Here is a 26,923-nt window from a genome sequence, read left to right on the forward strand (position 1 = left end):
TGATATCACAGTCACCTCTCCAAACTAGGGTTGCAAATTTTGTGCATTTTCCTTAACCAATAGTTGCTCTCAATTGACTAATTATATACATACATACATACATATATATATATATTAAGATACAGGTCACATTTTTTTGTCATTTTTAGTCAAAGTTTTTCTTATTCAACAAATGTCTCCACCAGACAAAATTGGTTAAATTTTTAATGGCAATTAATCAATTAATGATTAATCATTAACATCCTTACTCCAAATTTGTGCTACCATAGCACTTTGTTTTGTTCTGTTTGTATGTCCTGGTTCTCATTGGCCTGTTTGTGATCAGATCACCTGATTGGCTACTAAAATGCAGATGAAAGGTTTGGATATCAATTCAAATTGTACTCAGTACTCAACTATGGTTTTAAAAATAACTCTGTAGTTACAGCTTGTAAGTACAAGTAAAAGTACAGACTTGAAAATCTACTCATAAAAGTACAAGTACTCCAAAAAACTACTTAATTACAATCATTTGAGTATTTATAATTTCCACCCCTGCTTTATAACTATCGCCATCAAATAAACATTGACTCATATGGAAGTTTATGGATATCATTCTGGTGTTCTTTTCGTTTTCCTGCACAACGTACATCACAAAGTTATTCCTTATCAGTGTGGATACTCACATTGTTACCTTTATCATCCTTGATGTGGACGATTCTTCATACCTAAGATTAAAAATCTCAGTAATACTGAACTGAATCAATTCTCTTCCAGTTCACTGCCTACAAAAACAACATGTTCTGTGTTTGTTAATGAAGAGCAGGAAGCCAGCACAAGCCTGTGGTCTTGGTCCAGTTGTAGAGCTTTAATGAACAGACAGTTACGCCAGTGTTACAATTGACACACCAAGAGGCTGAGGGGAGTAAATGCCAATACAAATTTCTCACTAGTCTAATACTTCCTACAGGTAGAATAAATTATACTATGGCAACATACACACATGCCAAACAGAAAGCAGAACAAAACAAGCAGAGAAAGGACCAAGAGGTAAACAGGAGGGGCAGGGGGTGATTGAGCATATCTGTACATTTGATCCTTAATGTTCTCCTTGGTTTGTTGTCATTGAAAAAATATATATACACAAGAGGTTAACACAGCCAGCGTCCAGAGTTTCCATGGCTCTTGTGGTGCAGAGATATTATAAAAGCCTCTGTATTAGACGGTCATGATCACCCTCACCATAGGTATACATGGACACCAGCATCCAGTGGGAATGGAAATGAACTCCTTAAACTCCACTCAGCGTCATTTCATGGTATAATCTCTAAATTCATGATGGTCCTAAACACTGAGCGTCTCTCTGGAATGGCTTCAAATTCAGAACAAAAAGTGACAGAAAGAAATATATTTTGATTGTTCAAGTAGTTCTTTTTTGTGTGGAATGATGTGATAGGGGGAATGATTTTCTGTTTGGTCTCCGTTTATCCTCCAGTCCATTAATCTTGATGTGGTCTCCACTGAAGAACAGAACACAACCTGCAGCATCATTGTTCCTCTCCTGAGCAGCACAGGAGCTCCTGTTCAGAGCGTGGAGGAGCTTTCCCTTTGGTCAGTACAGGTCATTAGAGTGAGGAAGATGATATGTCTGTGACTGCACTAGACATCCTCAGTGGACACCTTCATGGAAATGGTGCAGTTTATACTAGAATGGATAACTTCTCTATCATTACTGAGATTGACACAAGTCTGTAATTCCTTTATGACATGTCAAAATGCTAATTTATCTCTTCATGAGTGGTAAATTTTTTGGATCTGCACTATCAAAATCAGTTTTTGATCATCTGACAGATACATTTTTATACCTTAAATTGTTAAATAAAAGCCGGTATTAAAATAATGGCCAGGTAACAAATGTTGGGTGTTTCTATTGTCAAGATTTCATTTAGTGTTAAAGAGTTTGCGTCAACAACAAACCTCATACTCATCCCAACCATCAAATATCAACCTTTTGTCACACTTGTCACACAAGGTACCCTCGCACATCTGTATGACATGGACCGTTGTTCATTCACTCCAAAATTAATCCATTCACAGCACCATAAAACACTGTGAGCATTCAACCCGTTCTCATCCCAGCTCATCAACTGCTGATAATGTTTGTCTGATGCATCTGTATGAGGCTGTATGAGACCCCTTTTTAACGTATGGTTAACAATGTGAAATGGTCAAAGTTTGGGTAGCTTGGGGAGGTTTAGGATATGTTTGGGGTTAAAATTCGGGTACATTACCTTACATAAGTCACGTGGCATCACTGAAGCAACTCACAAGATGAAAGTCATATGATGCAAGTCATGTGACGCATGTAACTTATGTACCTTACTTTAATAATGTTTGGTTTCACATGGGACATGAATGCCAGTCACCTGGGTGACAATCCTGTGTTTGTTTGAGTCCAAATGTGGAATTCTACCTCTGTATACAATGTCAAAAGCCTGGTGCATCTGTATGAGTCACCAAGGGGTGGTGACAAGTATTTTAAGAACTGGGAATGAGAATGGGCTGAACATGATCAGATCAGAAAACATGGAGGTTTCTTATACTAGGATGTGGTAAAATATACTTATGGGGAAATTAGAATCAGTCTCTAATATAAGCCTGTTTCAAATACAGGCCTGCTTCTCTCTGCAGTTGAGGTAAGTAACATTATTTGATCATTTACAGTATCTTCATTTACTGATACACTAAACATCAACAGTGAGCTGAGAGGAAAACTGTAGGATTTCAGACATAGGCACTATAGCAAAAATGTTTTATCTAAAACCATCCTCAACCATATCTTACTTATGGGGAGACAGTGACATGAAAACATTAACAGTAAACATTTTGCAGGTATGCTCAATATGAACATTCTGTTTGATATGTTGAAATGAAACATAATCCACACAACATTACATTACCTCAAGGAACGCATTTAGCAAGTATGAAACAGTTAATTATGAAAGTAACTGTAAGAGATACACTGGTTAACCAAACAACACAGTTAACTAGTCCAATTGTAAGGACGAAATTAATATAGTAATTGTGGATAGTTGATGTTGGTTTGTCAAAGTACCATCCACTGCTTGTTTTCATAGATATATGCAAGGAAGAGACATTAAATTAAATAAAATCAAAATAACTGAAAATGAGAAAAAGAATTGCAATGATTTGTACTAAGCTGCCTGGAGAAATGTCCTGTTCCAACCAAGCAGGGAGTGATCGTCACACTGAATGTCTGCTGCTCAGTCAGGAGCTTGTCTGACCTCCAACTATTGCCAAAGCTCTTCAGGAGGTCTTGTTGTTGATAAGAGGGACTGTAGTGTCAAAACAGAGACATCTCTTCAGGAATGGCTGAATTTGTCCATATCAGTCTGGTACAGAGGTGTTTATCTCCCTCACACATACACACACATGCACACATGGCTTCCTGAAGGCTGACGTGTTTTTTTTTTCTTCTTAAGCTGCCAATATTTTGTGCTGATATTCAGCATCTATAAAGTTGACTGGTTTCTCATAAAAAATACAAAGTATTTACGGTTGCCCCTGCATTTGATCCTTCTTAAAAAAAAATGTTAAAAATGGGAACATGAGAAGTCATCCAGGACCACTCTGTCCAATCTGTTGGGTTGTAATTTTTGAAAATCTTTTTATTTTGCTCAATTTAAATTTTCATCACCCCCCTGTGAAGCTGTGTGTGGTCACTAGTAGAACATACTTGAATCTGAGGTAGCATCCATAAGCCTCCAAGAATTGTCATCTCAACGCCTGTCCCTGTGACCCTGGGAGCTATATTGTCTGGGGCAATAGCTGCAGGGTCTTCCCATGGCAAATTGGTCCCAAGGGGAAGCCAGACTAAGTGCTATTCACAGAAGCTACATGAACCAGCCAAGAAGACACTGAAGCACCTTGCTCAGAACAGGAAAACCGGAGCACCTTGACCCATGGGGCTCAGTTGAGCACAGCCTGAAAAAACTACAACCTACCACAGGAAAAGGCATTGGGGGAGTGGAGCTGCAGGCAAAGACGGGGATATATAGACATGCTGACCCTTGACACTACATGTTCTAGGGACATGGAACATGCCTTCTCTAACAGTGGTGGGGCTGTGCCAACCTCACCTTACCTCTACATATAGCACTGGGTTTGGAATTAAACTCTTGGATAGGGGCTGGATTCTGTCCTTTTCTGGAGTTGTCCAGGACGAGAGGTGCCAGGCAGATGTGAGGATACTCATGAGCCCCTGGCTGAGCACCACTGTGCAGGAGTTTTCACGTAGGAATGAGAGGGTCACCTTGATGTGACCGCAGGTTGCTCAGGGAAAGGCTCTGACTATTGTTTGTGCTTATGCACTGAACAACAGTGCAGAGTAATGTGGCCTTCTTGGGGTCACTGGATGGCATCCTGGAAGGGATACTGCTTAGGGTCTCTATAGGAGGCTTCAACGCTCAGGTGGGTGATGATGAAGAAACCTGGAAGGGGGTAACAGGGAGGAACAGCCTGCCTGATCTGAACTTGGATCAGATGACTGTGAGACCTCAGGGTAGACTCAGAACATGATGGACGGATTATTTATTTTATCTGGCCTGAGAACGCCTCCAGATCACCCAGGAGGAACCGGAAAACACTGCTCAGTAGAGGGACATTTGTATTATATTGTTTAGCCTGCTGCCACTGTGACTGGTGGATTTGGTTGGTCTCATGGGGAATGTTTTAAAGCTTGGACAGATTCGTCATTCATAAACCCTGGAGAAACTGTAACATACCAGAAAGTATGAAAAAGTTAAACATCAGCCCAACGTGTAGTCAATCTATGACACAGACACACACGCATGTTCTCTGGGAGATTTTGTATGGATGGTAGCAGGAGGTGGCGGTTGCGCTGGTGACTAGGTGTCATGTTGTTTAAATAGTTTGGTTAGGTGAGTGCTAGTAGGCCTGGCCAGTCTCAACCTGCAGCAGTCCCAGTACAGCCGAGTGGTCGGCCAACTTCATCCTACGCTGACTGGACAGGCTGACGTTCTTTGCCAGATAATCCACAGCAGCTGCAGAGGAGACAGGAGGGACAATTAGTCATCGAATTCAGTAACTCTGGTCAAAATCTAAAAATATAATGTTCAAAATCAAAATAATTAAGCTACCAATTGGTTTAGTAAACATTTTTAGTGTTTTCTCTTCAAATAGACAACAGATAATCTTTCAGTGTAGTCCAACAACATAATTTCAGTGTCAATTCTTTTTTTTATGGGATCACACCTAAAAGTCTGGTTCCTGAATCAAACCAATGTAAGGATGACACATTGTTTCAGTTTTATAATTGGTCCGCTTTTAGTTCACAAAGGAAAAACAGTCCAGAAATCATAGTTATGTGATGGAAATGTCATTTGATTACTGGTCATATAGTCAGCGGGTAAAAAGACAGCAAATGGCCCAATTTCTTTGAAACCTTGGCATCATTCATCAGTTGGCACCATCAGGTTTTGCTCATGTTGGTGTTGGTCTGGATCCAGTATCAGCAGAGGGCCACACATATGAGCTTCTTGTAAATAATTTAGTAATGCAGGCATTTCTCACTTTATCATGAGTTCGGGTTTGTCCCAGTCCTCATTTTCGTACAAAATGCATTGCTATGTCACCAGTTACCAACACAGTAAGAGAAACCACTTTTAAACAATGAAATGGTAATGGGAAAACACTCCAGGCTTGGCTTCGACCAGACTAAACAAGAGTGAGTGCCGGTCCCTGTATACAGCACGATATCAGTATCCAGCTCAAATGAACCCAGCTCATGCCCAAAACCTTCAAGGTCCACGTAGCCTTGACTGACTACTGCCACCCCTTGCTTGCAGGACTCTTTACATGTTTGTTCAAACCTCCACAGGTGATCCAGAACGTGGCGGCACATCTGGTTCTCGACCAGCCCAAAACAGCATATCACCCCATTGTTCAGATTGTTCCTCTGGCTTCCAGTTGCATCCAGCATCAAATTCACAACCCTGGCAGTCACCAACAAAACAGCAACTAAAACTATTCCCGCCTACCTGAGGTCACAACATCTCACTCACTAGCTCAACTCTTCACTTTTGTACTTCTCCAGTGATGGTTGCCAAACTCTGTTCAAGCTGCAGAGTCCTTCGTAATCTCTAAAAAAAGACTAAAGATCCAGCTCTTTCAGTACTAGACAGACTTTGAAAAGTGAATAATAAAAAAATTACAAATCCAATGCATCCTATGCACTTTATGCATGGCCTCTTGCACTGCCTGTAGACACCTACATCCTATCAGACTCAAACTTGCTTTATTGAAGTTCTCTCCTGACCAGGAGCATGCACACTAGGTACCATTGAGTAACACAAGGTTTATGTTGTGAAACAGTCACAGTTTGGGTAGGTTTAGTTACAAAAAAACTACATGGGTAGATTAAGGTAACAAACCTAGGCACATAACATTATGTACCTTAAAACTTTTAATGTTATTTTGGTTTTCACAGGAGACATGAACCCTGGTCTTCGGGGTGAAAGTCCTGTTTGTTTGAGTCATACATCCACTTTGTCCATATGTGGACTTCTCACTCATACAAGTCAGGTGTGTCTCTTTCAGCTGCTAAGTACTATGGGCGAATGTATGAGTCACCAAGGGGTGCTGACAAAAATTTGGTGTTTGACAAGTTGGGAAGGGGAATGTTTTTGGACAACAATGGAGCTTGATGGCACAGAGGAAGATCACATATCACATATCTCAGGCTGTGATACACACACAATATTTGTTAGGTACATTCATTGTTAATCTGGCTCTCCACACGAGGTTTTTCAATGAGAGGAAAAACATAGAATATAACCAGACTTATCCTTTAACATATATTGTATTGTTGCAGAGTTGTTTGTTGCATGGCCAATCACACTGACTGATGAGAACACTACGTTTGACAGACGGACAAAAGGAGCCAACAGTTTGGCTTCACAGACAGACAGACAGATAGACAGAGAGGCAGGTAGTCTCGAGAATAACTGTGCTGCTTGGAAAAGATGGCATTAATGCTCAGTGTATATTTCTCTCACAGTGCTGGATGTTGCCCCTCCCTGGTTCAGCTGGTGATAACTTCTCCTTTATAGGGCAGCAGAGAGGAGGGCTGACAGCAGATGTGATGTGACATGGTGTGTTTGGGTGTGTGTGAGTGTGTTTTGTAGCTATTGGGGGTAGATAAGTAAGGCATGTCAGTTAGGATGCTAGCGTGAGCAGAAAGGAAGCTGTCACTCTGTGCTGAGGACTGAGAGAAAGAAGAGCACCTATGGGTGGGCAGGTCTGTCTGCCAAGATGCCAGTCACCCAGACAGCTAGTGGGGGAGCGGTGTGTGTATGTGTGTGTGTGTGTGTGCGTATTGGTGTGTGTTTGTGTTTCACAAGGGTTTAGTGAGGCCCTCTAAAGGAAGCTGTTTTTCCTGTCAACCAGGTTTATACCTTAAATCCCTGTTGAGCAGTCACACTTAGAGTCCTCTGCCTCCAAGATAGAGCCTATCTGATACCTCACGCTAACACACATGCACGCATGTTCACACACAGGTGCACACGCACACACTCACAGGGCTCAGCTATTTTGACAGTATGTACTTTAATCTGTCAGGAGCTTCCTGCAATAGAACAAGAGAAGAGTCAAATGTCTGAAGTAAAGTGTCTAATCTGTCTGCAGGAGGGAGAGGTGGGGGTGAAGGGCCACTGCCAACCACAAACATCACAGCACACAGGATCACTCAGCATCACAGACATGCTTTTAAAATAAAACCTAAAGTCTTGTTGCTGTGACATTGGTTATCAGACAGTGATCACACACAGTTCAAAGGAAAATGTCAGCAACTACATGAATGAGTATAATGTTATAATAACTGAGATAAATGATTGACAAAACTATAAACCCAGCTTGTAATAAAGCTTAATGAACCTTTAATGGTATGTATGTGCAGTATGTGCAGCATCCAATGATTTACATCCAATGCCAAATATTGCAGTGGTAGGGAGACATGTTCTTTATGGAGCAGAAAGAAAGTAGGGGTGTGGGGGGCCTCATTTATATAAATGTTCTTTGATTTGTACTCAAATTCTCAAGAACATTTCTGACAGTGTGCTTAAAGCTGCCCCACACTACAGGATAATCGGGCAGATTTGGGGCCGGATTTGCCTCTCCCAACAATCGCAGAGGTGTTCTCGATTCGAGGCTGGTCTGACCACATTATCTGTCCAAATAATCCTGTAGTGTGAAGAGTTTACAGACATAATCTTAACTCTTTCTCTGTCAGCATTTTTTAAGAAATTTGTCAGCCATCACCGGCGTGAGCAGCCTTGTTCTGTGCCCGGGTCGTGGTGCTGCTTTGTCTCTGCTGAGCACCAGTGTTTTCATGCTACATAACACCATCTTCTTCTGCTGTTCAATTCCAGTGGTTCTCTTTTTTGTCAGATGAGCCATCACAGTATCCCCTAACGCCTGGCAGTGAAAACAGCAATTGACAAGATATTCTTGTCAAGATTTAATGTTACCGACTGACCAAACTCTCCCGGATTTTCATCCAGATTTTGCAACTTAAAATCTAGATGATTACATCAATACAGATGTGAGAAAGAGGTGTTGCCAAGCAACCATAAACTCTACTTGAGGCTACCACTAGCTTGCATACTACTGTCTGCAGATATTAAAACTATTAAAATCTCAACCCGAAACTAGTAAACAAAACTAATAGCTGTCTGTGGTGTCCTCAGCTGTCCATGTACGTGTCCATTTACTGTGAGGTTGTTGACACCTTGAGAGGCATGTGACTCATGTACCCACTCCTCCATTGAGTGAATTGTAGTCACATGAGTGTAGGTGGGTGTTCAACTGCCTGGGGAGTGATCTATTGCATTGTATGTGGCTGATAGATTGTGCCGTAGACCACATCCTCAGTTGAGGGATGGTCATTCCAGGTTAACAAAAATGGCATCTTTCCTTTCTCATACCTGAAATACCTGAAATTCCAATCTGGTCATTTAAATCTGAAGAAGCCTCCCAGATGACAAGTGAAATGTCTTCAAGAACCCAACCAAGTCCAGTTGCCTACAATAACCTTTCTATGAGACCTGACAGCATGATTTCTTGGAAGCTGAGATGATGGATCTCACATTTCTCATGCTTCCATGTTGAAAAGCATCAAACACCTTCATCATTACCACAGCAACCCCTGCGAAAGACTGTTCATATCTAGACAAACAAATCAGCTTATAGGTTCAGTTCAGCAGTGATATTTCTATGATATTTCTTTCTATATGCATGTTAATACTGAGATAAATGCAGTCAAACACACACTAAGAAGAGTTCAGTTGCAGTCTGTGGTGTTCTCTGAGGATCAAGTTCAAATTCAAGATTGATGTACACAAACCACATCAGACTAATTTTTGTTTGCGTTATAGTAATCAAATACTGTCCATTAATAATAACCTAATTGTTCCATCTCATAATCCATCTGTATTTATATAAATTATAATTATGTATTAAACACTCACTCTGGCCATACTGACTGTACTGGTATCCGGCAGCAGCCACAGCCGGATCCATGCTGTAGCTGGTGGTGCTGTACGTCGGGGGACAGTAGGACTGCGATGACGGAAGGCTATCCACTGTCTTGATGGAGGACTCAGCTGAACGCTGGCTGCAGCTGGCTGAGATGGTGTTGGATGGAGAGGAGTCCAGGGCGCTGTGGAGTGGTGAAATGGAGAAGTCGTGTTGTGGCTGTGAGGAGACACCGCTGGGGTTACTCAGGATGCTCATCACCTGAGGACACAGAGGACAAGAGGCTGTCAGAGGGACATTCAACAGGATTCTCCTGTCCAACACATCAGTACAGAGCAAGATAAGTCAACACACATGTGAGATCTTCTCTAAATATTAATGACAAAGAATTCTTAGCATTTTGGTGACCACTTAAGGCCCCAACACATGATGAGCGGTAAAAACGCTTTGCGCTGGCTGCCCCATTGTTTTCCTATGGAGAGAGCTCCATTCAAAGTTCAAATCATTTAAACTTCGACCTCATTTGCCGTTGACCTTTCAAAGCGCAACCAATGAAATAACAGCTGAATGTGACAACGCGGGCAGAAGAGACTGCAAATGAAGTGACACAAGCAGAGGAGACAGTGACTGATGTTTGGGTCTTGAAGGGAACCCCAGAACCACAGAAGATCTCGCCAAAGTGATCATTTTAACGTCACAATGAAGGGACGACATAGAAAAATCTCGCAAGAACTTCGCAAATCAAGGGTTCCCTTCCAGACACAACCTAATAAAAGTGTTTCAGAGTTCCCCAAACTCTGTAACACAACATTAAAAACAGACTACGATCTCGCCAGTAAACGCCTGGTGAAATGTGAACCGGTTGGGTTATAAGATTTCTGAATCATATCGTTTATGAACTTAGCTACATCTAGAGATAAAGTAAAGCTCAGCCGTTTGTATACCTGGCAGACAGGATGTAGCGGTTGTAGCGCTGTGCTTCACCTCTCTGCGCCCTACCTCAGTGAGTCTGGAACAAATTTCTTATCCTGTGAAGGCCCCTTTAAGCTTTCCTTTAATGACACCAACAACAACTTACAACATATCCCATAATCATTACATAATTACTGCAGTTTTTTGGGGTACTGGAATAGATTTTCAAGTCTGTACTTTTACTTGTACTTAAGTATTCATTTCACCACGTAATCTACTTCGTTATTTCCAAAGTCATAGTTGAGTACTGAATACAATTTGAATTCATATCCAAATATTTCAGCTGTATTTTTTGTAGCTAATCAGGTGATCTGGTCAAAAATGAGCCAATGAAAACAAAAACAGACAACTGAAAAACAAAACAAATGGTGCAGGAGCAAACATTTAGGATTTAATGATTAACCATTAATCGATTAATTCCCATTAAGAATTTACCCAATTAGAAATGTATTCACTGATGTTTAATAAATAGTCATGGAAGTAACTGCACTTTATTTTGAGCCATTTGTTGAATAAAGAAAGTTACACTTTGACTTAAAATGAAAAAAGACCCCCAAAAAAAGACAAAAATTAAAATTAGGAAGATAAAATGTGTTATGTGTCTTATAAGTTATTAATGATTAATCAATTCTTAGCACTTTCAACTACTGGTTTCGGAAAACGCACAACATTTGCAACCCTAGTTTGGAGAGGAGACTGTGACATCAATGGTTAAAAGTAACTAATACTCTGAGGAGTTTTTCTGCCTAATACTTCATACTTTTTCTGAATTATATTTCTAACACCAGAATTTTTACTTGTAATTAAGTAATATTTTAGCAAGGTAACAGTATTTGTACTTGAGTACAGATTTTAAGTACTCTTTCCACCACTGCTGATAACATATATTTTTCCCAGAAGATGAACTACTGAAATTGTATTGTAGATATTGTTTCTGACAACTCTGAGACATAATTTTCCAACATTTCATCAGCCCTGTTTTCTTTGCCTGTCAGTGATTTAGGAGCCTTGAAAACCTGGTTGGCCTGGTAATGGTGGTTCAGCTTCAGAGAGAAGAGAGAGGGAGAGGGGAGGAGAGACGCCGAGTGGCAGAGAGACACAGGTAGAGAGGCGCAGCTTCCAGGACCCCGGGAGGTGTCAGAGCCTGACTTGGGCAAGGAGGTGAGGGGTTTCAGGCAGCCTGACGCTTCTATTCAGGGCAACAAGGAGGTGGCCTGTCACTGCAGAGCAGCCCATTGAGCTACTTGAAAGTGGAAATTATCCAAATCTTCATATTTAGCATAAACTCACTGACTTCAATTAAAGGAGCTCAGATCACAGGGTGAAATGTTTGAGCAGCCATGATACAAGAAAGCACCAGGGTTCCTCCCACAGGAGCTGGAGTACAGTGAGCTGAGACTGATAGTTTTTCACTCACTCAGCTTTTTCTCTTTATTTAACAGTAAAATTATCCTTAAAGGCCATTAAACCCAGTCACAATCTGGAAGTCAATTGATCAAAACATTTAACAGTAAAACAAATAAACATTTTAAATGCTTTGTAAAAGTTGTACCCACAGATACTGTAAATGCATTTAAAATTGCAGAACTTCCTCCATCTTTTATTTATTTGGGGACTCAAATAAAATATCCTGTGACCCACGTTTGGGTCCTAACTCAGTCTTTGGGAATGGCTACAAATTAAATTTTTAAGTTACTGAAAGATCAACGTAAAGCAACAATAAATGTGTGTGTTCTGAGTTTGTCACACCACAGAAACATTTTATTAGTCATCCAGCCAAATTTGCATGACTAAAAAGTTGACTGCTGAAAAAAGTCAGTTGTGTCTCAGTTTGTGGGGCTTATGTAGTGCTGGGGGACCATGGCTCCGGCACATCACCAAGCCATGTTTCAGGTCCACCCAAATAACACAGAAATCATGAAAAACAGTTTAACGGTCAAACTCCACAATTCAGTACTACTCTCAGCCAAGTTTTCAAATTTAGAAGAAAAACTTCCTTTTTCCTTCACACAGATTTTAAGTCAATTAATTTGTGCATGTTTCAATTCTGTCTGATAACATGTAATGTGTAATATGTTATGTGCTTATTTTAACCTAAACCACAATCTTTACCTAAATGTAATCAAGTAGTTTTGGTGCCTAACCAACTTATTCTGTCATTTAGGTATGAGGACATGTTGGGCAACTGACAGTCATAAATTTTATACATGGAGCAATATTTAATTTTATTATCTGACAAACAATTCACTGTACTTATGTTGTAAAAATGCATATTGCAGTTTAATATCTCTAAGTGTATTTTTTGCTGCCAAAGCAATTGAGAAATGGAGCAAATGGAGCAGGTAAAATCCTTAACTTGCCTGGCACTAATCTTGCACCTCTAGGTGCACCACTAGGTACCCATGGTAACAAGAGTTATCCTAATAAACACCTCAACAGTTGCATCAGTGGAATACTGACACCAAAATCATATCAAACCAATCTTGCATTAAGGATCATGATGCAACAGGTTGTGCAGCCCACACAACAAAATAATACACCAATAAAGATTGCACAGTAACCAGCTAGCCTGGCTATGTCTAAAGTTCCAAAATACACCGTATAACACTCCACAGCTCACTGATAGCTACAGCTGCTGGACGCTACAGGAGGCTCGAGTGAAAGGCTGCCATCACAGCAAAACAGAGAAAGATAAAACTCCAGCTTGCATTAAAATTGATGATTTACTGTATCACTGATGAATTTTGCTTTCATATAGATCATTTCTGACCATTCCATTTTTAGATATTTGATCTTTATTAGGAGCTTATATCATTTGTGTCTGGCCCACAGCAGCCTGATCAATTAATCATGTGACCCCCATGAAAAATAATTGCCCATCCCTGGTCTAGTTGGTCTGCAGGCCAGTGCAGGCAGGTGACATGTGGTCGTGTCTTTAGAGAGAATGTGTGTGCTCTGTCCCTCTGTGTGTCTTCACACAGTTTCCTCCTGTTGTGAAGTCTCTGGAGGAGTCCTGAGAGGACAGGACAGACACATACAGCATGCTTCATGATTCATCTGGAAATGCTAATAATGTGATTCACTCTAAGAAGCAGCTGTAGCAGTAAACGAAGAAATGTGAAGTGTAAATGAACACAATATGCATCCTTTCAGATAAATAAAGCTTTCAGACAAAGACTTCTCCTTTTATATCATGTGAATGTCCCCAGCTGTTCTAATGAAGCCGTGTTTTGTTTATGCTCATGTCAGAGGAAACCCTCTTCTTTGTTGGTGTCTGAGCTCAGTCTGCCTCTGCAGCTGCAGCCCACTGATAGCAGGTCTCCTTACAGATACTGTAGCCAGGAGCTAACGCTGCCTCCTTAAACATTCACAGCATTTCACTGAGACGCTATCCACGACGTGTCCAGCAGTCAGACTGTGCACAGCAGCACACAGAATATGAATGAGCACCATGCATCAGGGCAGAAAGCTCCACTCAAGACTCATTTAGATGTTTAGTTTTTTTTACAACTTGGTTAATATGTCTGTGGGATATTATACCCACCTGCATCATGACTGAAATCTGAGGATGCTGCACCAGGTTTGAAGTCAGCCTCAACAATTAACTGAAATTATATGGAAATTGCAATGTGGCCTATTCCAGTTTTCAAATCACAGAAGGCACAATATTTGTTAAAGATAACACGTGTGTCAAAATGTCATTTTAAATTACGTTACAGTACAGCAGGAGTGTGCTGATCTACACATCATATTCTACATAACTTTGTTTAGTACAGATTCTTGCAAAAATCACACCATAATTGTCTTAATTTTTTCAATGAAAATTAGAATAGTAATGTAAAAATGACTCCCTCTAATGTTGCACATTGTATCACAATCTCAGTATCAGTCTAAATAATTGCAATTAGATTTTTTTTTTTTTTAAATGGATCAACCCTAATTTGAACAGTTTATTTTAAGGATGCACAATATTGACTTTTTGCTGATATAGTTACATTTTTCAACTCATTTTGCCAAATTGTCTATGTTGATACAGGCACATATTTTTTCACCTAATGTCAGAGAACATCAGATCTCGGTTGTAGTAGAATAACTATATTCTGACATTTCTTATCATGATGGCTCACTGACAGAAGCAGGTAGAAAATACAATGTGTTTCAAAATGGACACATTCACTGGTCAAAACATAACAACTACTGCTGACCTCAACAAGGCTCAGGATTACAAACACTTTAACAAAATCTGCTTTGGTTGTAGATGAAGAATGTGACATGAGAGGGTATTTCACAAAGAAGCAAAATCTTTTTGAAGCTCAAACTCAGACATAATATATGATGAAATAAAAAAGTTCATTGAAATGTACATGTATGATTTTTACACGGGGGACTTCTATGACTGGTAGAACTCACAGGATGCAACAATGACTGTTCAAATTTGGACGAAGGTCATGCAGAATTCATGGGAACTGTTTAAATTTGTGTGAACTGTTGCAATCGCAACATCCTGAAGGGACTCTTGATTTAAAGGGATATTTCACCCAAAAATGAAAATTCAGTCATCATCTTTTCACCCTCATGCCGAATGAAGGTCAGGTTTATTTTGTTAGTCAGCAAACTACTGGAGTTTAACAGGCGAACAGTGTTGCAGAATCTCCCAAACAATTGAAGTGAATGGTGATCAGTTTTAAAACAGAAAAAAACAACTGGGGAAAAAAAAAAACATAAAATGACTTCATACTGCTCGTCTGTTGTAATCCAAGTCTCCTAAAGTCCCAACATGCTGTTTGTATACTGTCACACCACACACACACAGTTCAGACAGTGTGCATGTGCACGTGAACATGGCTTCAAACTACAGTGAAGATTGAGGCTAAAAACATGGTGTAAATAACATTTTTAAGTGAACTTGACATGTTGGAGCTTTAGAAGACTTTGATTACACCAAACGAGCAGTATGGAGAGATGTTATGTTTTCATTCTGTTGTTTGTCACTTACTCCTTATAAACTTGTTGTTTCTGTAATTTTGGAACAATCTGGCACAAGGATTTCCTTCAAGATTAATAAAGTTCTATCATATGTAATTGATAAGTTTTTTTATTCACTCCAGTTCTCAACAATGGTTGATAAATTATAAGGAAAAGTGAAAAAGTTTTTTTTTTATGGAAACAGAATGAAATTGTACAGAAATTCTGCAAAGATGGAATAAAGACATGAGTCAAGGTCATCTCTTCACTGGACTGAGGAATGGTAGTGAACTCTCACACACACACACACACACACACACAGACAGGTGGTGGATAAGGTGATAAGCCTCCATCTCAAACAGTGAGTGCGGATTTGACCAGATGAAGAGATGGAGACAGTGTGGAGGACAGAGGTGTGCAGATGTGCTAAGGTTATCTTTGTCCCACACATTCAGATGTGTTCCTCAGCCTCTCGCTACACTACTTTGAAATGTTAACCCCCACATCCTCCATTTATCTGCTCCTTCAGCTCAGCCTGGTGCTGCGTTCTGAGCTGAGAGATAATGACAGATATAGAGAACAGTGTGACAATCCAGGATTAACTCATTCTTCATGTTAACTTTCACTCCACCACAGACTGTATAATATTTGCCTTTAAAGCATATGAAGCTTCATTATGTTTCACCTCACAGTGTCAGGTTGAGTTGTTGTGGTGGGCGGATACATGTGACTGGGATTAAGGCTGATGTTGACATGTGGCTGGTGTCAGACGGGATCTATCACTATCTTCCATGGAATCGTGTGTCAGACAGTAATTGCAAAGCACATTGAGCATGTCAGTGTTGAATGCAGAGTATCTGATGCAATCAGAGGTAATTATGCAATCAGCTTATGCTATTTTACTATAAGCAGATGTGTTTTTTGTCAGAGGCCGTAATCCTGAAAATCCCGACTCCCCCATCAGTGATGAAAAAAGAAATCAAATTCAATGTCACGAGGAGGAAATATTCAAATATACAGAGCTGCCGCAACAACAAACAGATGCATTCAGACGCCGACTGAACTGAGAGTCAAATATCATATTACCTTATCTGAGGAAACAACCTCATCCCAGAGACAAGAGACAGCGTCCTCAGTGTGTCCCTGTGATGTAATCAAAGAGGTAAATACCACCATGAAATATGGAAAGTTTTGCTTCTGTCATTGAAAATTGTAGTAGTTACAGCCTGTTTTCACTCCCAATGTATCAGATACAGCGGCTTGATCGCTGGCCCTGCGCTTCAAACTAGGGACTCCTGAAAACTTCACATTTCTCCTGGGTGGGTATCGTTTTGCAGGATGTAGCAGTGCATGCTTCAGGAAACTCGAGCACAATGGCCATCTCAGCCCGTAAACTCAGCTCAAACTGATAATTTGTAGCAAGCAGTGAAAACAGAACTTTTGTTCAGAGGCTCTATGAATTTGTTGAAATGAAAATGTTGAGCAGCAGCAGAATTTCCTTTCTTTTGAGTTTATTAAACTCATCATTTTCAGTTGATGATGGAAAACATGAGAGGCGTAACTGAAAACTGAGTTTCAGGTACTGAAAATATTTGAGTTGCCTTAATCATTTTAATTAATCTGCAATCATGTAACACTAACAATATTTAAGCTTTGATAATGGCAACCAATACATGAGACATGCATACAATATGAGATCAGTTCATTTGATGTTTGTAAGCCATTTTGAGTGAGTTATTATACGGATATTGAAAATTAAGTCTAAAAACTCTGTGGTACTCAACAGCTCGGCAAAACTTTTCGACTCAAACTAATGGTGAGCAGTCAGTGTCATCAAAGAAGTAAAATAAACGAGATTTGTATCTCAGAAACATACCAAGTTGACTGTCATGGTGAAAAAACACTGAAACATTTTGAGCAGTGCAGATCACACAGTGACAAAACAACTTTTCATTTTGGTGGCACTGGCCAAGCTACTGACACAAAAACTGGGTTTTGAAGCAATGAAATATTTTAGGTGAGTTTTGATGTTCCATGAAACAGTTGTGATAATTGCACTTAAAGTTTAGAGAATGTTAAGACTGTTTCGAAAAATGAGCCAAATTTATTGAGAAAAACTGTGATCTTGGGGTTAAGAGAGATGAGCTTATAAACAGCAGTGCAGTTTTGGGTTTTTAGGGTGTTCCCTTCAAACTATGACACTATTGGTACACATGTAGCACCATGTGTGGAGGTGCCTGTCAAGTGTTTTAATGTGCTGTTGAATTCAGGTGCCGTAGAATAATGAGCAAGAAAGTCCACATATCCCCAGTACTTGTCTGAGCTCCTCTGCCCCCTTTCCAACCCCAGATCGCTCAGATCCTTGGACCAGCTGCTTTTACCTGTCCCGTGATCAAGACTGAAGGAGAAGGGTGATCGGGGATTGTAGCTGCCCCTAGGCTCTGGAACAGCCTACCCTTTTCAATAAAGTGTTCTCCCTCTGTTGATATTTTCAAAGCAAAACTTAAGACTCACATGTTCTCTCAGGCTTTTGAGTGTCCTTAGAGTTGTACTCTCATTTTTATTTTTCTGTTTGTTTGTTTGTTTGTGGTTCATATTTTATCTGTTCTTCTATTTATCTACTTGTGCCCGAGATGGTATTTTTATGTTATCTCTGCTGCTCTTGCTGTTTTACCATGTTGTATTTCTCATAGTCATCATTCTATTGTACAGCACTTTGGTCAACCTCGGTTTTTAATTGACTTTTCATCCATTTTATTGTTTTTATTGTTGTCAGACTTGTTATTTATTTGTTAATTACCTTTATCGTTATTTTTACTGTTTTATTGCTATATATTATCCTTGCCAGATATTTTCTGTTAGGTTTATTTTATCTGAGTTTTCATCATTTTATTGTTATTATTGATATTGTTATTATCATACACTGTATATTATTTTAGCCCATATGAATGTGATGTATGAATATGAAAACTTGGGGTGTTGCTGTAAAAGAGCTCAGTCAGTTTTGCCTTAAGAAATGTTGGTCAAACTAGTGTTTGTGCCTAAACCTACCCAAGATTTTTATTTTGAAGATGTTGCATATTTATTATTGCTGTTGTGGATAATACACAACATTGAAGGTTGTGCTGAGTGTCATGAAAAGAACTGAAAATTCATGTCCATGTACTGTGTGAGACTGTGTTGTATTTAGGCAACATCAAGTCAGTAAAAACTGAAACTGAACACAAAACCAAAGGAGCTGGCACCAGACACCTGACACCTCACACCCTCAGTCTGGACCAGTCAGGCTGGAGGTGGTGGTGGTGGAACAGGTCCAGATCTTTAAGTACCTGAGCTCTGAGGTCCACCAGCACCTGTTCTTCACACAACGTGCCAGTATATATAGAAAGGCCAAACAGAACATGACTGAAAGGTTTTTAATGTCAGACACATTGTCCTCACATTCAACATTACATCTTTAGAGAGAAAAGCCTCCAACAGAATATAACCACCATGAACACTGTAATCACCTGTGTATTCCTGCACTGACCATCAGTACTGTGATATCTGTACACAGACATATTTACTGCACATACATACAGCTTAGAACTGTTCAATTGCTCTACCTCCTGACACTTTGCAGAGTTTTTAAGATTTGAACAGCACTGAATATAACAATGTAGTGATGAACACAGCTGCTTAGCTATTTTCAACTGTCTTAGCAACTTTTCTTTTGCACTGTCCAGTAATTTTGCTCTGTCTTTATGTCATCAGGGCCGGCGTGTGATCGTGACCTGGAGAACACACTGGGACCTACCATGGCTGCACACTAGATGCATTTTATGTGCACTATGAGGCATCTTTTCCATTTTTTTATTTGTATATATACATGATTGCAGGTACATCGTCTCTGTTGAGAGATATAAGGCAAACACATCTCTGACCTTAGCTGCCATGGCAACACAACAGCATCAGGGTCTACCTCTTGCTTTCCCCAAAAGGAACAGATAGCTGCATCCACTGTGTCTGTGTCTGTGAAGATTTAGTACAGGCCTCCCAGTGACCTCAAGGCCTTAATTCGATCCAGCATATGATACCTACATTTAGAAATTCAGACTTGAGCAATTAAAAATTATTATCCCCATGTCACACTAAAGTACAGGTAATTCCAGTCCACTTATGTTTTACCTGTGTTTTTATTAGGCCTTTTATTGAGGATTATAAGAAAACCTTTATGAAGCCATTGTTTTTGTGTGTCTGTTGTCTTGTTGACTGTTTTTCTCTGGAGAACATAATGAGCATATATTAAGTGTTAAAATGAACAGAGTCAGCCTCTGTTCACATGCAGATATTTGACTGCTCTCAATTCAGTGACAGCCCCTTCACAGCCTTCAGATAACCAATGTGCTCCACTACAGCCACACTAGGTCTTTTTCCTTGTGAAAACAGTGAGCGGCTCACTGTTCCTGCTTCTCTCTAAGCCTATTTATTCCTCCCTCACCAACACCTCCCGCTGCCTCTTCCTCCTGCACCACCTCTGCTCCAAACTAACCGGTAACCTTTAATGGGTTCAGGCCAAGAGACTCTTTACAGGAGCGTGCCGGGGTCGAGTCGGAGGATGGAGGCTGTTTGCTCACGCAGCGGGAAGTTGGTCTGTTGAGGGATGTTGGGTCAAACAGCAGCTGACAGTGTTAATATGAGCTCCGCCTCGACATAATGACATGTAAATAAACAGAGAGATGGCTCTCAGCTGGAGGCTGACAAGCACAGCGCTGCTGAGAACAGCAGGCTGCTGGGTCCTGAATGCATCGCAGAGACGGACAGTAACATGCCAACAGACAGACAGACAGTGCAGTAGCAATGTCTGTTTGTTGTGGAAAGTTTGCTTTAAAAATCTTTACCTTGCATGTTACTGAGAAGGTAAAATACAATATGATTGGAGCCACAAAATAAGCATCTGCACAGCTCATATGAAAAAGAATTAGAATTTACATACTTAATGTTTATTTTTTATTTGTATTGTATGTCTGTGTCTTATTTCTCTATGATACAGATTATGATGCCACTTGGTAACAAAACCTTGAAACATGTTTTTGTCATAAAATAGACCAAATAAACATAATCTGAAGAAGTTTTCAAAACCAAATTGTTTAGGCGTTAGGGTGTATAACCTTAAAGCAACACACCATAGTGGTAAGGAATGAAAAGAGAGAGTTATTGTTTAAATTCTGAATAAAATGTATTAAAACAGTGATGGAAAATTTATGCCATCTGAAATGAAAAAAACATTAAAAATAAACTGGAAGTTACCTTCAGGCAACATGATACTGTTTTGGAACAGCCTGCAGGAATGAATGTGTTCAAGAGTGTTGTTTTCCGTTTCCTGGTGTGTGTCTTTCCTGACAGACAGGATGTTGCAATTATTTGATGTGTTGCTTCCATCTCTGTGGTTCACTGCTTATGAATTAAAATAAAATAAAATAGTTATCAATGCACTTTAAACTTTTTTTTTTATTTATGGTGTTACAGGTTATACGCCTACGATCCATAACGCACGGTGTTACTTTAAGGCAACATTTACATTTTGCATTTTCACTTAATTGTCAAATAAATTTCATTAAACAATTAAAAAAATAAACTTCAGTCATCTAATAATAATAATAATAATAATAATAATAATAATAATAATCATTTTTTACTGATTGTTAAATGACAGAAAAAGATGTTTTCACACCATTTGTGTGGTGAGGGGTGTGGCAAATTAAAACATTGCTATTTCTTACTTTAAAAAAGTTAAAGCACTGGATCATCACCTAACGTGTGTTAATGTTTTTTATGTGTATATGTGTCACATCTTCATATCTTGTAAGGTTTATATACAATATTTGAAAGATTTCAGTTTCTTTAATGGTTGCCCAACTCATACAAGTTTGATATTATCTCCTAAAAATATTGCAGGTGTATTGACAGCTGACTTAAATATTATTTACAAGTTTCAGAACACAGATGAACATTTAGTAAAATGTATCTATATCTTTTTTGTCCATTCCTCAGGTACTATAATCAGAGCAACATTTACACTTGTACAGTGCTCTCATTGAACAGATAAAGATACAATTTACACAAACATGATCTTTTGTACATTTCTTTTTTGATTGTACTAATTATGCCTAAATATTCCTTTTCTTTCAGAAGTGCTGCAAATAGCACTATTTTGACTTACACCTTATAAATTAAAAGTGTAACTTATAAACTGTAAAATCTTAGTCACAAAAACCCAAAGGTATATGCTCCTATTATTTATTAGAATAACACTTTCTATGATGCCATGCCATGTCTATAATGCATTATAAACATGCTATACTTGAACTGTATAAGTCTAGTTATAAACAGTCAGACCTGTTTATAACTAAGCAGTTGTGACCTACACCAGTCAACCTACAGAGAAACTCATATTTTTTCACCTCATTTAAAGCAAATACTGAGCACTTATTGTGACTTATAACCAGCTCGTAATGTGTTTTATCTGCCTCTACCGCAGAAATTTCATTACTGCATATTATCATATTATTGATGTGATTATAATTCACTATAAAATTGTTATTATGTATTATAATATGGTATGACCCCAAAAAGGTCTCACTAGCAATTATTAAGTATTGCAATATTTAACATTATAAGTCATTATAAAATGCTTTATAATGTGTCATGATCAGAATTTAAAGCATTGGGAACAGCATTTGAGGGAGGATGAGGTTGGATGCCATCTCCTTTGTTAGCAAAATGACCAAAATGCACCCCCTTTGTTGACCTGCAGTCTCCCCTCTCTATCTCTGAGCAGCAGACAGACCACAGGGCAGAGGGGTTGTTTAGTTCAGTCTGTTGGTTACTGATCCTTGATCAGTCTGAGGTTTGTGACAGTTACAATCTGTGGCTCTGACCATGGCTCTGAAGTATCAGCAGTCTAACTGTACTGTGTGTTGATGAATCCATGGAGCTGTCCGTGGTGCTGAAGCAGCAGATGGATTTGTAATGGTGCTTTTGTGAGTCCTGCCCTTCTGTCAGTTTCATCTTGAAACTCTAATACAAACTATACATAGGAGAAAGGGGGCGTATTAAAAATACAGAACCAAAACATTGTTCATGAGTCACCTCCCCCTTGTGGAGTTCCTCAGGGCTCTCTTCTCAAGCCAGTCCTCTTCTCTCCTTACATGCTTCCCTTCAGGTCAACTTTTAGAAAATAAAACATCTCATTCCACTGCTACATAGATGACATTCACATTTACCTGTCTTTGAAGTGGAGAGATGGAAACGATTTAAAACCACTTTTGGACTGCATTAATGACATCAAGGCATGGATGAATTTAAATGTTTTACATTTTCCTGAAAGTAAAACTGAAGTGAGACTGAGCAGCACTTTAGTCAACTGTGTTAAAATGTGTTCTGTAAATAACTTTGGATTGGATTGGATGATTCAGCTCGTTAGTTCAAGTTGAATAAAACAAACCGGGCCCATCCCCCCAGTTACGAATTAACAAATCGCTGTCTGATTATTAGGGATGCACCATGTGACCAGCCAGAGACCAGAACTGGACAGTTTTCATTGTGACTGGCCCTGACCGGTGACCAGCTGATTCTGTACCAGTCAAATCCAGACGCACGCTCCACATAATGGTCACATCGTGCACACAGTGACACTGACTGTGACGTCACAGCCACAACAGCATTGGTCATAGTCACATACACTCAGACACATGCTGTGTGTCAGTGTTAGTGATTTCCAAGAACAAGATAAAGACAAGACAGATAGTCTACAAGGACATGTGGTAGCTGGGCGGCTGATGGTGTCGCCGAACAGCAGTAAACTTTCTAGTTTTTTCTGTTCTGGCTGAAGAATAAAGAATCCATATTGATGTGTCTCCTCAAAATTTTTTCGTCCAGACTCGTTTAACTTCTGCTTCTGTTTTTCTCACTGCAAAGCTTTATTGCAAACAGTTACACTGCATCGGCCACATGAAATCACATTCCCTATGAAACTGTACTCCCTATGGTACATAATCTTAAAACAATGATATAATAAGGCCCGGCTGTAACCTGGAGCACTTTGGGGGAAAATGTAAAAGTTATTTAATAGTCTGTGTTTTATTATTATTATTATTATTATCTTATTTAATTTTACTTTAAATAAAAGTAACAAAAATGTTTGTGTATCCTGTCAATTATACTTATTAGAAAGACTGGAAATTGGAATAGGAATTTGAATTGAAATCAGAATCGGTATGTCAGACCCTTAAAAAAATCAGAAATCGGAATTGTCCAAAAAAATTGCAAATTGCAATTGGTTCATCTATACAAGTATGTTTAAAAGGCATAATAATGCCTGCATGTCATAGAAATGTTACTTTTTGTTTTGCCTGGTCAGTCCCTTATAGCACTTCTCTTCAACAGTCTGTGAAAAGCTGAATTCTATTTAAATGTGTGCAGCTGGTAGCAAAAACACTCTGTACCATTTCGGCTGCATTTGACCCTGAACGGGACACTACATCAGAGATGTGAAGGTATGTGGGGATAACTCACACCCTGTGGCCAGTCAGAAACTGATATCGGCCGTGGTCATGGTACAAGTGTTTCTAAAAGTGATCAGAGAAATAATACAGCAGCTGAGAGTTTCAGGTTGTAGTTGTTGACGCTGCAGCCAGTTGACGCCTACATTTCATCCAAACCACGGGAACTGGAGGGGCTTAACACTTTTCTACCCACTCAGTCAGTCAGTCAGACAGCACCCTGGGCTCTGTTTAGTTCTCCGCTGAGGGAGGAGGAGAGGAGAACACGAGAGAGTGATAAATAAAGAAAAATATATCCTACAAACATTCCATCAGTGGGTATGATTTAAATTCCTCTGCTTTCCTGGCAGCTTTCTTGAGTAGGTCTTGTCTTTTATTTATTTATTTACGTGCTATAAAGCTCCTTGCTTCGCTTGGTGCCAAACTGAAGCAGCATCTGTTTTTCAGGCGATTTCTAATTAACATCTACCCCCCCCCTCCACCCCCCTGCCCCCACTCTACTCCTCATTATGGGAATGATGTAAATATATGTGCTCATCCTTTTTGATTTGTTGACATGGGAGCATGCCAGTTGACAGCGTGCCCAGTCAAAGGGCTTAGTACTGCACAGTTTAATAGCAGCTGAGACTAATATTAGGCATCGCACTCATTGACATGCAGGTGCACACAGCCGTGTCAACACACTGTGAACTGCCTGCTGCAGGAGGACGGGCACAGCGATGAAGGGGGGGCTGTTATTTGTGTTTTTTCAGGGAGGGGGCGGTGGGATGAGGTCCCTCTGCGCTCAAATATAATTCAACACATTTCCTCTCCTCATTGATTTTTTTTTAAGAAATAGGTTGCTGTTAATGTTAATGGAAGTGTATGTGGTGGTGGTGCAGTGCGCGGGGCGGGGGTGGGGGTGGGGGGTAGAAGAGGGCCCCCCCCCCACATCCCCTCCCCAGCCCCCCACCCCCACCTCCTTATCTCAGGCCGACAGTTGTCAGGAATCACGAGCAGAGGCCTGAGTTAGCGAGGCAGGCAGGCAGGCCTGGGGATATGGATCAAAGAGACAGAGCTGGAGAACCAAAGCAGCTCTGATCCCCCAACACTGAAACCCACTCTATTCTATCCTTCCTCACCCGCTCCCTCTCTCCCTCTATCTCTCACCCCGACATCAAATAGCGAGCCAGAGAGCTCCACCATTCCAAAGCAGCCTAAATCTTCCTCGCACAACAAACCGGGGAGGAAATGAGAGCGCGGGAGCAGAAATGTGCTCTTCTTTACTCCTCGTGTGATGTGTTGATGTGTTGGGGTCACTGCGGGAAGTAATAGTTTCATCTGCAGTGGCAGGTCACTAAGTTGTCTGACCTGACAGAAACGGATTAGTGGTCCAGCATCACTGACTGTCTGAGCGAAGAATAAAATAAAAAAAGAAAACAGTCTTCACCACTCAGAGGCTCGGAAGGCAAAATAGATTTGTGGGAATTTGTCAAAAAGTGTGGTTGAAAAAAATAAAAGCTTTATTTTTGCCGGGTTTCTTGAGGAGGGGGGGGTGAAGCTGTGAAAAGGGTTTCTATTTACACATGCAGTGCCATCACAGGGATGGCATTTCATACTGTCATTTTGTCTTTCTGTCAATAAGACTTGGAATTGGCTGCACACTCCATCTCCACATGAAAGTCAGCCTCTAATTCTTTTCCATTCAATCTGAGAGGAGGAGGCGCTGAAATGGCTTGTGTGAATTACATTCCAAATGCAATATAGCTGTTTCAAATTGAATTATTGCCTGTCAGACGTACAGCATATGGTCTTCCTGCAATTTTGAAGTGGGATCTTAGGAAATTCTCCCTACATTGTTATCTCATGTAAATGCCTGGGAACATGATGAAAGGGTCAACAGCAGTGAACCCATAATGGAAAAGCTTCAGCTGGGACTCGGAGCCATTCAGAACACACTGAGAGCACAATAAATACAGAGCGCTGCGGCAGCATTCACACTGCAGATGCGTTTCGTGTCAGGAATGAATACCATTTCAATCAAATGAATTTACTGGAGCTGTTTTGATTTAAATTTGATGGGATTTCTTCCACAGTCAGCTCACATGTTGGTGCTTCGTCCTAATATATAACAGTGAAAGCAGTCCTGCCTTAAGCTCATAAGTACACCTGAACGCTGCACTGGATGATGCAGCCTTTTAACATTTATCATTTAAGACAAACCATACTGCAAAAAGTAAGAAACTACAACATTTGATAAATGATTTGATCCATTTATAGAAGCTATCATGCAACATTAGCTACATTAGTTATATTTTTTATATATTTCTTTAAACTTGATTTTCTCTTTAAAGAGATTCACACCATCTTTTCGCACTGTATGGCATGTATAAATATACTGGCATGTGCTTGTTTCTCTGCATCACTGAAGTTAATCTATATTGATGCTTAAACTCTAATTGAAATGGAAATTAAAGGGATAGTTCATCCCAAAATGAAAATTTAGTCATTATCTACTCATGCCGATTGAAGGTCAGATTTAGTTTTTAAGTCTGCAAGACACTGCTGGAGTTTCACAGGAAAACAGTGTTGCACAAACTCCCAAACAATGAAGTGAAAGATGACCAGTTTTCAAACGTAAAAAAACAACAGAATAAAAACAAAAAATGCCTTCATACTGCTTGTCTGGTGTAATCCAAGTCTCCTTAAGTCTAAACATGCTGTTTGCACACCGTCACAACACACATGCCCAGTTCAGACAGTGTGCATGTGCACATGAACGTGGCTCCAAGCTAAGGGTCTACACCACCACCATTCACTTTCATTATTTGGAAAATTATGTACAACTATTTTCTGTTAAAATCTAGTAGTGTTTCATGAAATAAAAAACTAAACCTGACTTTGAATTTGCA

At 39.8% G+C, this 26,923-nt stretch overlaps 1 protein-coding gene across 2 annotated transcripts in view; it reads right to left on the bottom strand.

Moving 5' to 3' along the window:
* Positions 1–826: 826 nt before the first annotated feature.
* The window catches only part of LOC146326219 (paired box protein Pax-7-like), a 94,623-nt gene continuing 68,526 nt past the window's right edge, over positions 827–26,923 (bottom strand). For both annotated transcript variants that reach the window (XM_084721967.1, XM_084721966.1), the window contains exons 8-9: positions 9,546–9,813; positions 827–5,063 (exon numbers count right to left, since the gene is read on the bottom strand). In XM_084721967.1, coding sequence (XP_084578093.1) covers positions 4,948–5,063; positions 9,546–9,813 — 384 coding nt within the window. In that variant the 3' untranslated portion in view covers positions 827–4,947. The remainder of the gene's footprint in view (positions 5,064–9,545; positions 9,814–26,923) is intronic.

This window comes from Lutjanus erythropterus, chromosome 6 (genome assembly GCF_056507025.1).
Source record: "Lutjanus erythropterus isolate fLutEry1 chromosome 6, fLutEry1.hap2, whole genome shotgun sequence".
Lineage (NCBI taxonomy): Eukaryota > Metazoa > Chordata > Actinopteri > Lutjaniformes > Lutjanidae > Lutjanus > Lutjanus erythropterus.